The following is a 13,173-nucleotide window of genomic DNA, read 5'->3' on the forward strand; positions in this document are numbered from 1 at the left end:
CACAGACCCCAGCTGCCACAAACCACAGACCAAGATCTGGTCATTGGCCTTAGCATGGGGACCGTTGTCGCCACGGCCCTGGGTTGTACAGGCCTCTCAGATCCGAATGGGCCTAGCAGCAGCATGTTCCCCAAGCTCCAGCCTGGGACCCTGTGGCAGCTCAGACTCTGGGCAATCTGAAGGACCCATGGCAACAGGAGGCTCAGAGTTCAATACAAACTCTGGCTGTCACAGAGCCAGAGGTAGAAATGGCCCTGAGCCACAGCTCATGTGGGTATCAACATGGCCTGGGTGTCAGCACCGGAAGTCTGCTTCTTTATTCATTCCACCAGTTTTTCTCTCGTACAACAGTTGGGATGGTTTGCCTGACAGTGTATTTGGAAAAAGGAAATCCCAGAACATCAACTCACAAGACATGGTGAAGACAGCACTAAAGAGACATGGTGAAGATAGCACTGAAGAATTCTGTCTGTATGGATTAAAATGAACTTTATCCATAATTATAATACTACCTGACTTTAATGAGACACCAAAAGAAGCCAGAGTTTCACCTTTTCTGTTTTAAAGCTATGTGTGTGTTTGCCCAGATATAAAACAAAGAAAGATAAGTTGTGGTTGAAACCAATCTGTAACAAATTACCCATTAGAAAATAAAACTCCCTTTGAAAATCCACTGAACTGTACATAAATAAGCTGGGAGAGAGAGAGAGAGAGAGAGAGAGAGAGAGAGAGAGAGAGAGAGAGAGAGAAATACTTTCTTGAGAAGGAAAGATTTACGTTTATTTAAAATTTTTATTGGTTTTGTTTGCTTTGCTACCTTGGTCTCCCAGCTCAACAGTTTACAAATGGCTTAAAATCCATACATTGAAATTGCTCTGCTCCCCAAATAAATCTGAACATTTGTGAGGGGAAGAAATGCACAATTTAAAGGCATTGCTTTTGCTGTAAACTATTAAGCCTGGAGATATATGCCAGAATGGCTCTGTTGTTCGAACATAATGTCAGGCTTGGGACTCTGCAGTGTGTGTTTGGAATTGACTGTTTCCTTGTGATACAGTGGTCTAATAACTGCTGTTCATGTCGGGAGAAAATAAAGCTCTCAAGACAAAGGCTTGCATTTGCAAACCTGTTTACTGTGTCTGACAGATTTCCTGGGAATATATTCTCTTTAACAGTGTGCTGGGCCAATATTTTGATTGGAAGACATGGTCACAGAAACCACTAGTGATTTCCTATAACCTTACTCTACCTTGATAAAAGAACCAAAGACAATTACGTTGACAAAACCAACCAAATTGAGAAGTTTTGTAATTTTTTTTATTATTTTAAATACTGCTTTCTTGACCTTTGTTTGGAAACACATACTATCCAATATACAAGTGACTAAAAATATATCTTTCTGAGTATAGGTAAGATGAAACAGAGTTTCAGATACTCTCACATAAAGAGGTGATTGTAACTCATTGTGGACTTTATCGCAATGTAAGGCAGTGTACAAAGTATTGAAATATGAAACAATATAAGGCAAAATATTAAGAGAAGTTACAACCTAGAACCTTTAATAATGAAATAAAGGTAACCTACTATACTCATCAGTGTTTATTGCCAATTGAACACAGTTTAAAGTTCCCTAGAAGAAGGAACTGAGAAATTGCCAAGCTTAGACTGACCTGTTGACATTGTTGTGAGAGATTGTCTTGATTGATGATTGATGTGGGAAGACCTAGCCCACTGTGGGTGGTACAATCCCTAGGCAGGCAGCAATGGGCTATATGAGAAAGCTAGCCAAGCATTAGCAGTGAACAGTATTCCTTTGTATTTTCTGCTTCAGCCCCTACTCAGACTTCCCTCAGTGACAGTTTAGGACCCGGTTGTATAAATCAAGCAAACCCTTTACTCTTCTACATTGTTCCTGAGTCATGGTATTTATAGTAGCAACAGAAAGGAAACTAGAAAACCTACAAATCAAATAGATTGACTCCAATTGTACCTTCTAGTGAAAAGAAGACATATACAAACTTAGATGGCTAATTCTTCTGCACTTGGAATTATGTGCTAGTGTTTAGTGCAGAGATATTAAAAACATCAAGCCAAGTGACACAATATTGTGATATTATTTCTGTGCCACCGGTTACCTGCAGGTTTGCAAGGTCATGTATTCTCTAGGTTATATAGACACTAACTGCCACTCTTCTCACACCTATATTACACCATGCTTCAACTGAAGAGGAAGAGAACATAGATGTCTCAGATCAAGAATAAAAATCTTGGAGTGAACTGCCTTTAGGTTTAGCATATTAAATAGTTTTGTCCTATCCCTGGCAAAGCTTAACTAAAACTAATGGTTCACAATTTTACCAGAATCACCTCTCACTTATTATAAAAATAAAACATTGTGTTAATCCCATTTGTTATGCTGAAATTATATTTACAAATATTAAAATGCTGTGCATCAGGCAGAAGGATTCAATATCCCAACACATCTGCCCTGAACTCGTTTTTGCTGTGCAAGGCAGCGGCAGTGGTTGTCCAACACAGTTGCATGGTAATGGTGCCCATTCCTCTTAGCGGCCTTTCTTTCCTTTTCTTATTCCGCTCCTCCTCTGCCAGCCCTTCTTGTTGTGGCCCCCACAATAAAGTCTTTGCACACAAATGGTTGCCTTGGGATTGGCTTCCAGAACAAATTCAAACTGAGACAGCATACAATTCTAAAGGCTCAATTCACCATTGATGGGTAATGGAAATCATAAACACAACATGAAAGAGGTAGTAAAGGAAATGGAATATCATAAGGTTATGTTTTATGCATGTAAAGAGTCACATATGACTATAATAGGACATGTAAGAATGCAGTGAAGGGTCTGCTTCCTCACAGAATCACTGAGAGAAACAACTACAAAACCAGACTCCAGTGGCCGCATTGCCCTGCCGATGATTGACACAGGTGACCTGCACATTGGAGAGATAATTTTTCCCCCCTGGCAATTGTGAAAGCCTAAGCAAGCTATGGTTAAGCCTCAACTTAATTTCCATAGTAATTCACTATGTATTGATGGGGGTAAGGGCTTGTGTGCTTGTGTTTTATGTATCTTGCTGTTTATATTTTTACTGCTATGATGTGATAGTCTTGACTGTCACCTAGACAGGAATTAGAAATGCCATGGAAACAAATCCCTGGGCATGTCTCTGAGAAATTTTCTAGGTTATGTTAACTGAGGGAAGAGAAGTGTTGGAAATAGGGCAGTATCCTTCCGTGAGCTCAGGTCTTGGACTGGGTATGACTATCTACGTGTCTTGCTGTCATGATTTCTCTATCACATTGATCTCTACCCTCAAACTGTCAGACAAAACTGACCCTTCCTTCCTCAGCTTGTTCTTCTCATTTTTTTTTCACAGCAACATTTAAACTATAGACAACTATTAGCAAAACATCAAAGAATTGCGCAGAGTAAGTCCCAGAATCTAATGCAAATGGCCAGTTCACATGTTACACCTTTAAACCTGCCCCCAAATTGAGCAATGCCCTCCAGTTGCCGTTGCTGAGAACCGTCCCCACAAATGACTTTGTAGAATGCAGTACTATTCTAATGAGACCCACAGTGGTTTTTTGACAAAAATAAATAAATAAATAAATAAATAAATAAATAAATAAATAAAAATAAAGTGAATCCCAGAAGAAAAAAAAAATAAAGAAACCAGCCAAATAAAGTACAAAGTGCCTTAATCACAGGATTGAGACAGTCTTAGTTTTAATCCCACGTGCATTTTTGTCCTGGAGTAACACTGTAGGAAGTCTTACAGCCAGTGGTTACCCGCTCACTGGGGCATGGCATGTTATACTATATATGCCGATGCAGAACATGTGTCTGCTCTCTTTCTGGTTGCTGGATTCCGTTTCTGTTCTCTGTTCCAGCAGAGGATTCTGATTTGTGAGTCTACCCCTAAATAAATAACCATCTATTTCTCAATTCTGAACTACTGTGGGATTTCTGTTAAGAATCCTTCCAGATGTTGGGGGTATCTCCTTTTTATTCTTTCAGAGAATCTGTAAAAAGGTAGCAGCTAAATTTTCCTTTCCTTGATTGGTGTTTTGGGAATTTCATCTGTGAGTACTGCATTCCCACCATTCACCCCCCCCCCCCCGCGCGCCACACACACACCTTCTAATTCAAGACTGGTTTAAGGACTGGTTGACATGCAAAGACTTGGGTGAAGTAGGAATTCAGAATTATTAACTATTCATATTATTCTTTGTTCCATCACTAAATGACCAATTGCCTCCCAGAAATACAAATAATCATTCTTGTATGGCCAACAGTAGAAAAAATGTAAAGAAGATGAGAATATGGGATCGGCTGGATCATTATCTGTTTGAAGGATTATGTATATATTTCCATTATTGTATGTTCGTACTCTTACTGACCCCCTTGCCCATGCTGAAGCACCTGCCTTCCAAATAATAACTCAATGAGTGTATTATCACAAACAGATTCTCTACCCTACAACAAATGAAGGGATCCCATAAAAGGCATGAGTAGGAAAGACAGAGAAAGAGAGAGTCTTTATTTAGCCTTATTTCCCCACTTTGGTTAAACCAAAGAAATGCAGGCAACTAGCTAGAAAACTTGAAACACAAATGAGATGGCATACAGCAGCGCATTATTATAAACCATAAAGTGAGGCTCAAACGTAAAAATTATTTTGTTCTTATTATTTTTTAATTGTGTCATTGGTCACATTGCTATGACAAGCCCACCTAGAAAGACAGGAGACTGTATCATTCTTTATAGATGAGAGAGTGCAGAAACTAACTGAGATGCTGCCTCAAAAGAAAGTAGGAAGAAAGATCAAACACAGGGCTCTACAAAACGGGTTCTTTGAGATGAAGAGCTGGCCAGGAAATGGTGACATCAGTTAGGCAGAGAAGCAGAGGTAATGAATTAAGGGACCAGCTTCTTAAGATTGCAAAAGTCTTCTTCAAGAAGGGACTGCATTGATTGATGTGGCCTGTAATAGAAACTCAGATAATGAAATAAAACCAACATTTAAGAATTTCTGGCTGAGAACGCATTGCCATGGCAACCCTCTCAGAAGGGAACTTGTCTAAGAAAATAAGATTCACTTGACTACGCCTTAAAATGAAAACCTACACTAGAGTGAGACCAATGCAGAATTCCAAAATCACTTATTACTGCCATGCCTAAAGGTAGCACTGAAGGTGCAGGGCTGCCTTCTTTCTCATTAAAAGCTGTTACTTCTCAAGATCTATGACTCATGACGGGAACATTATCTAGTTTTGAGAGATCTCTATTGGCACTGGGTGGCTTTTAACAGTAAAAATATATCGTAATTTCCCCACCTAATACATTATCTAGAATAACACTCCTGAAAATTACAGTAATATCGACCATTATAATAAACACCCCTTTTGTAGTCTGCCCATAATCACATAAACCCAGTAAACCATATATCAAATATTAACATTACTCCCTAGGAAAACAATCTGAGCACAAGTAAAATCTGGTTTATATCCTGATTGCCATCAACATTCTAACAGAGCATCTATTTTTTACTACGAGATGTCACTCAACAGATAACTGTGGCACTACCCTTTATCATCAGCAAAGGTCTTGTGAGTCCTTAGTATCTCTGGTAAATGAAACACTTTGCATTTATTTGATGTTGAGAGGAGAAACTATTGAGATCCTTTCAACACAGCAAAACGTAGGCCCCTATGAATAAAGCTGATGGTAAGAGTATGCTACAGATCACTTTAGGATGATATTGAAATAGAAGCCAAGAAAGGCTTAGAAAACCTATCATGTACCTCTATGCTCCAAAGAAATTAACAAAGGCAACCTGCTATGTAAGTCAGTATTTACTCCACTTCTGATCTTAGCACGTGGAGATAGCAGATACGTCTGTTTTCTTATTTACTAACCCTTGTCCAGTTTGAATGCTTCCTCCCTTTCTTCACCACCAATGCTCTCTCCACTCACCTCTGAAGTCTCACCAATACACCAATACAGAAAGCTGTAGACACCAAAATGGAGACGTGTCTGTCTAATCTGACAGAGAATGAATGAAGTCACTGGGGTTCTGAAGTAAGGATTCTGTAAAAGCAATTCAGCAGACAGCTCTGCTTAACTATGAACTGCCACCACCTTGTCATCGATTATTTGGGGCAAAGATTATTGTCTCCTAATCATGTTATTCTATCGTGCTTATTTTGCTCTTAAAAATATCTACATGTCTCAACATCCTTGAATATGCCCACTGCTTACTGTGGCACATTCTGTTCCTAAAGAAGCAGAATTTTACTCGCCTTTGTCTTTCAAAAAGTTTTATAGGAAATAAAAAACAAAAAGGCCTAAATCCTTCATGGTCCTCCTTCATTATTATGTCTGCTCCCAATGTCCCACAATTTTAAAATTGGATTTATCCTTATTAATCTTATTTATGTTAGAATCAATGATCTCAAATTTGCTAAGAAATCAATTTTCATGTATTTGAATTTTGCCCAAAGCAAGTCTAAATTTTGGGAAATATTTTTTAAAAACTTTATTTGGAGTTAAGTTGGAAGAAATAGATATTGGACACATTAGGTCTAGGGTGTATTAATGACTGGCCAGATTGAAATCTTCATTTAAAACTCTTCATCATATAATCAGGAACACAAGCAGGGCATGGTGGCACACACCTTTAATCCCAGCACTTGGGAGGCAGAGGAAGGCAAATTGTTTTTTAGTTTGAGGCCAACCTGGTCTACAGAACAAGTACCAGGACAGTCAATGGCTACACAGAGAAACCCTGTCTCAAAACAAAACAAAATTTAAAAAAATCAGGAAAATAATTACTATAAGCAGAAATTACATAGCATTTATGAGGCTATATCAGATAAACATTCACAGACAGTACATGTCAGGTCAATCATAGATTTATTATGTTTCTTACTTTAGTATATAAAGCACAGATAGGATATACAGTCAGTAGAAGCCCTCTCAAAGAATAGACAGAGGAGAGGAAAGAATTCTGTTGGATGTTTTTACTCTTTTACTCTTTTCCCTTTGGCCTTTGGATGTTTTGGCTTTGGGGGGGGGGGGGCTGCCACTCAGCTCCCGAATAAATCACACACAGGGGCTTCTTATTTCTTATAAATACCAGGCCTTAGCTTGGCCTGTTTCTAGCCAGCTTTTCTTATCTTCAATTTACCCATCTACCTTTTGCCTCTGGGCTTTTTTTTTTTTCTCTTACTTCTGTAAATCTTACTTTCACTTTTACTCCTTGGCTGACTGTGTGTCAGGGTGGCTAGGTGGCTGGCCTTTAGTGTCTTCCTCTCCTTGTTCTCTTGCTCTTCTTCCTTTCCAGATTTCTCCTTCTATCTAATCTCTCTGCCTGCCAGCCCTGCCTATCCTTCCTCCTGCCTTGCTATTGGCCATTCAGTTCTTGACTTAGACCATCAGGTGTTTTAGACAAGCAAAGAATCATGTATTCACAAAGTTAGATAAAGGTAGCATAAACAAAAGCAACACATCTTAAAAAATATTCTTCAACAAAAGAATTAGTATTTTCTGAACTAAAACAAAGTATGTCTTTATAGTGAGAATTTCATCCACAATATAGTCCATGACCTAAATTGCTCCCTGACTTCTAGAAGCTTATCTAGTGCTCTAACACTGTCCTCCATTTTCTTTGGATTGCCTCTATTTCAAACAACTGTAAGGCACGCTTAACTTGTCTTTCCTGTGCTTAGCAGTCTGTTGGAGAGATTCCCTGTTCAACTTGTCTTGCAGTTCTCTCCTTTTCCCAGTTTCAGTTGTGCAGTTATTTTATTGCCATCTAATTTATCCTGCCAAAATAAACAGTCATTTGATACCAAGACATTGGGAGACCAAATACCTGCAGATCTCAAGAGTATATAGCCACAGACAAGTGGTATAATTCTCTAGCATCTGTTTCCAAGCGTAAGGAACTGTTGAGTTGCTACAGTTACCTCATTCCTGTAAAACTCATGAAGCTGTTCGAGCGATCAATCAGTGGTTTCAGGGATTAAAAGAAATTTCCTTTTCCGTAAATAAACATGCTCAAGTTGAGTTTAATTTCCATCTTAACCATTATATTTCTTCTAATAACAGTATTGACCCACATGGTGTATTAAATTTACAGTGTACAATACTATACAGCACACTACCTGTCACGTTCACCTGCCTAGGAATCTTCCATTTCCCTGAAAATGATCACAATTTGATGCCTTTGATGTCAGAATTCATTTAATGGTCGTCAAGAACATGATTTACCATATGAAGTACACAGCCCCACTTTTTCTTTCAGAAAGAAAAGAAAGGAGGAAAGGTAGGAGGTAGCAAGGGAGAGAGAGAAAGAGGAAAGAAGGTTACATTAAAGAATAGAGAAAAAATATAAGAGCAAGGACCTTTCAGCATCTCCAGTTAACCATTTAAGTACATGGCCATTAATTTAACTGACCATTTTCTTCAGATTCAACAGATATTTTCCATCTTTATTTTTATTTACCACATTTATAAATTCAGTTCAGTAATGCCTGCTAATTTTACCCAAAAGATGTGTTAATACTTCAAAGCCAACTTCAAAAATACAAAGATAGACCTAACTCCAATCTCAAAATGACCAGATCAGAGCATTGTCCGAGCATTTCTGAAGACTGGATAATAGCTAGCTAGTTTAATATGCAATTCATAGTGTTTTTCTTACACATGTTGTTTTAAGGTGATCACACCTTTTACTTTCTGTGTTAAAATGATGATTGCCTCTTCTGAGCAGCTGAAATGGTGTCTTCTTGTTCTTATTGTTTCTTTTTAAAAACATTATCATTAGGAATACCGATAAATTTACCAGCACATTCTTTTCAGATATTAAAATCTATATATTCCAAGATGTACTCCCAGAATTTTATATGAATATACATTTTGTAGGCTTTGCAGACCCTTGCATATAAAGTCAACTATTCATATTGACAATTTTTTTTTATTATTCTCAAGGACACATTTGCTTTGCTTTTCCTATAGAGAGCAAGTTAACTACGGCTTTCATACATTTTTCTACTCTTTGAATTTCAGCTTGCTCTTCTGCCAATAGAGTCTTGGGCTAGAGGGAACAAGTCAGTGGCTAATGTGCTGGTTGTGAAAGCACGGAGACCTGAGTTCAGATCCCCAGCGGTCATCCTTGTGGAAAGCTGAGTAGCCATGTGGCTCTGAGTCCTAGTGAACTTCACCTTGACACAGCCTAGAGTCACCTAAGGAGGGAGTCTCAGTTGAGGCGTTCTCAGACCGAACTGGTCCAGGAGCATGTCTGTGGGGGACTGTCTTCATGGCTATTTGAAACAGGAAGGCAGCCCTCTGTCCACAGCATCACTCTCTGTGCTGGGGCTGTATAAAATAAGATAGCTAGCTGCACACGAACATGTGAGAGAAATGGCAAGCAGCGTCCTCTATGGCTTCTGCTTGAGTTCCTGCCCTGATTTCCCTCATTGATGCATTTGTGGGTCGAAAAAAAAATGTCTTTCTCCAAAAACGAAGTGTGGCTTTCCAAATGTGTGGAACACTTAGTGCTCTTCTTGCAAACTGTGCAGCTACCACTAGTGTGAATTTGCAAGCAATGCTCAGCCTGCTAAACCTTCAGAAAGATAATGCCTTTCCCACCCTACAACTTCAGCAAGGTTGTAATCTCTGTGGAATTAAAAACCTTATATATTCTAGCCAAATTAACTTATTCTAGGGCAAATGAACTTACTCTTGGGTATTTACAATGTATAATGCTCTCAGTTTTATTTTCCTGGTGTAATTGAGATGTAATAAAGTCAGGGAATGCTGGGGAGGGGGTGGAAAGGGCAGACAAACAAAGACCTCCAAAGCCAGATTTCCTTCAGAACACTGGTAAGAAGATAGATTAGATGCACGTTTTCTGAATTATCTGTCTAACTTGATACGATTTATAAGGGTGCGATGTTCTCAGCTATAGGTCATTAGGTTACAGGGAGTAAAATAAGTCTGAAAGAAGAACAGTGTTCAGGAAAAACACACAGAGTAAGTGCCTGAAAATGAATTCAATCTGAAGATGCCTATGCAGCTACGCAGGTACGCTCACACAGACAAAGGTTAAACGGCGCTAACCATGTGCACATACTGCCAATGGAGAAAGCAATGTACACTATTATGATAAACTCGTCACTGGCTAGTTTCTTTGCATAAAGGCTGAGAAGGAATGCAAAACAAAGAACTCTGAAGTACTTACAACTGATCGGAGATTATTTTCTTTCACCAGCTTCAAGGATGATTGATAGCAATTTGCAAGGTCTTCCTTGTGGGAACCATTAATGTGGCCTCTGGCTATTGGCCCTACGGTATGGATGACATCTGCAAATGCAAAAGAAATCACAGGATCAGTGAAGCACTGTTTACTTTTCACACGACTGGTGCTTTATTTATTTTAGATATTAGTGTTGGGGCCTGGAGACAGCGAAGCTGAGAAATATTGATGACATAAACGCTCCATTGCAAAAGATTCCAAGGACCATACCCTCACAAAGTAGGCTACCTTCCCAGGAAGTTGACACCAGAAAAAAAGCATTTCAGTACCATTGAACTGGTTCATGGGTATTGGTCAGGTCCAAGGATGACAGATCATTGTATAAGATGTACCCAATTGGCACCCTGGCAGAAGACAGATCCTTGGTGGGACATAAACCGAGAAATAATTGCCTGAAAAATGAGCATCTGAATTGACAGGGGAAGGGAGGGTCAATGCCAGACATAATTCTCCTTATAAATAAGACATTATATGATATTAAGAGGACCTTGAAAATATCACCAAGAGGATTTTTATCACAATCATGATCCTAAAGCGAAAAGCTTCAAACTATTACTAACAGTTTTAACTTGTTCAATCTCCACGAACACGAGCAATGCCAGGAATAATAAATAATATGTACACGTGCTAGCTGATGTGTAATTCCTTATTTTTATCACTAAAACTCTCACAGAATAATCTGTTCCTTTTAACCTCCATGTAGGTAAAAACAGAAAAGTAGACAGTTTTTACTTTTGTATGTAAACCTCATGCACTCTGTTATTTTTTTTTTTTTCATTTTACATATACAAGAATGCTTGTGAGACGTGCTGGGACTGAATCACAGCCTTGCTGTGCACATCAGGCACACATGCTACCGCTTGATTGACAGTTCCAGGTCCCACATTTTTAAGTCTTTCTTTAAATTCAGAAGCATTACAAAATAAGATTATCCTCATTTCAAAGTAAAAAAAAAAAGATTAGAAGGAATGAAAATTTGAGCCAAATTATTTAAAATACTTTGTACCTTTTGCTTCCTAGTTTTATATGTTAATTGAATAATTATGACATTTCACTGACATAAGTTACAAGAACTAATCAAGTTTGATCAAAGAGATAAATTTTGGCCTGTATTAGCAGACTATTATAATGAAATGAAACTATTTACTTTGGCTAATCAGCACCACTTAGTTTTAACAGGGACAAGAATAAGAAAGCTTTGTAAAAACAGGAATATGGCACAGTTAAAATTGTATGTAAAATTTGAATTGAGACTCATAAACCACTATTGGGGGGAACTTCGCTGGTCTCCTGACAAATACTGACATTATTATGTGCTATTTGAGAATGGCCCTCTGAGCAGGATTTCGACAATTAATTCTAAAACAATATTTAAACTCTTGCCAGACAGTATTAAAGATGATGTTGTATGATCAAAGTAGGCAGAAAATCTACACCATCACGCTCATGCTGATCTTTCACAGGTGGGTCTGGATCTCATTGCAGTGGGAATGACCCCAGCATAGAAATGGAAAAGAAAGTGGAATTGGGTTGCACACAATGAAACAAAGCATATAATGGTAACATTATTTAGCAATAAAACAACGTAAACTACATATAGTCAGGAAATAGGAGCTTTGTCTCCTACGTAATAAACTCTCCGAGGACTACGTTTTTATTTTTATGTTATTTTTTCAGTGGATGCTAGACTACAGGGGAGCAGGACCCGCTTTATTTGATTGCATCTGGTTACTTGTTTGTACCCAGCTATGATGTTCCAAATCATCTAATGAATACAAACGTGGGATGGTGCAGGGGGTTGCTCATTTGTTCCCAGTCGCTCAGCCCTGAAATAATCAGACAGAAACTATATTATTTAAATTACTGCTTGGCCCATTAGCTCTAGCTTCTTATTGGCTAACTCTTACATCTTAGTTTAACCCATCTCCATTGATCTGTTTATCACCACGTGGTTGTGGCCTACCAGCAAAGTTTTAGCATGTCTGTCTCTGGCAGTGGGTCCATGTCTTCTCCCGACTCTGCCCTTCTTTCTTCCAGCATTCAGTTTAGTTTTCCCCGACTAGCTAGGTTCTGCCCTGCTATAGGTCCAAAGCAGTTTCTTTATTTATTGCTGGTATTTACAGCCTACAGAGGGAAATCCCACAACAGTAGGAAAGTTGGATATAAACACACTGAATCATATAAGTTAGTATCCCAGCAGGTATAATTATATATGAACTAAAATTCAGACTCTATGGGGTAAAATTAAGACATACCAGCTACTTTATTATAAGGCATCTTTGGGCATTTAGTGTCCCCTAATGACTTGTGGCTTTACTGGAGGGAGCTACAGAATGGCATTGTTCAAATCCATTTGATGGCTGGAACTTGTATTATGCATGGTACTCATAGAAGAACAAGGTACACAAACTAGGTTTTTGGGAAGGCTGTAGGGCCACTATGGCACCCTCATTCTTACTGAACAAGTTGAGATCTGGTTTCTCCACCACCCCTTACTTAATGGGACAATGGGCAATGGTCATGTTCTCCCTGTCTTGCAAATAGAGATGATGAAGAAGTGCCTCTTATATGACACTATAAAAGATGGGTCTACTTGTTTAGGGAAGAAAGGGTCTTATCCCATGCTTTTTTCAGACCCAGGCCAGCTGGCCTTGGTGAATTCCCGAAAGAACATCCCCATTGTCTCAGTGTATCGGTGCACCCCTCGCGATCCTGACTTCCTTGCTCATGCTCCCCCTCCTTCTGCTCCTGATTTGGACCTTGAGATTTCTGTCCAGTGCTCCAATGTGGGTCTCTGTCTCTGTCTCCTTTCATCGCCTGATGAAGGTT

The 13,173-nt window shown here is 38.9% G+C and overlaps 1 protein-coding gene across 1 annotated transcript in view; it reads right to left on the reverse strand.

Annotated features, from left to right (window-relative positions):
• Macrod2 (MACRO domain containing 2) overlaps positions 1-13,173 on the reverse strand; it is a 1,889,857-nt gene that overhangs the window by 770,946 nt on the left and 1,105,738 nt on the right. The window contains exon 6 of the mRNA XM_026788524.1: positions 10,270-10,391. Coding sequence (XP_026644325.1) covers positions 10,270-10,391 — 122 coding nt within the window. The remainder of the gene's footprint in view (positions 1-10,269; positions 10,392-13,173) is intronic.

This window comes from Microtus ochrogaster, unplaced genomic scaffold (assembly GCF_000317375.1).
Source record: "Microtus ochrogaster isolate Prairie Vole_2 unplaced genomic scaffold, MicOch1.0 UNK3, whole genome shotgun sequence".
Lineage (NCBI taxonomy): Eukaryota > Metazoa > Chordata > Mammalia > Rodentia > Cricetidae > Microtus > Microtus ochrogaster.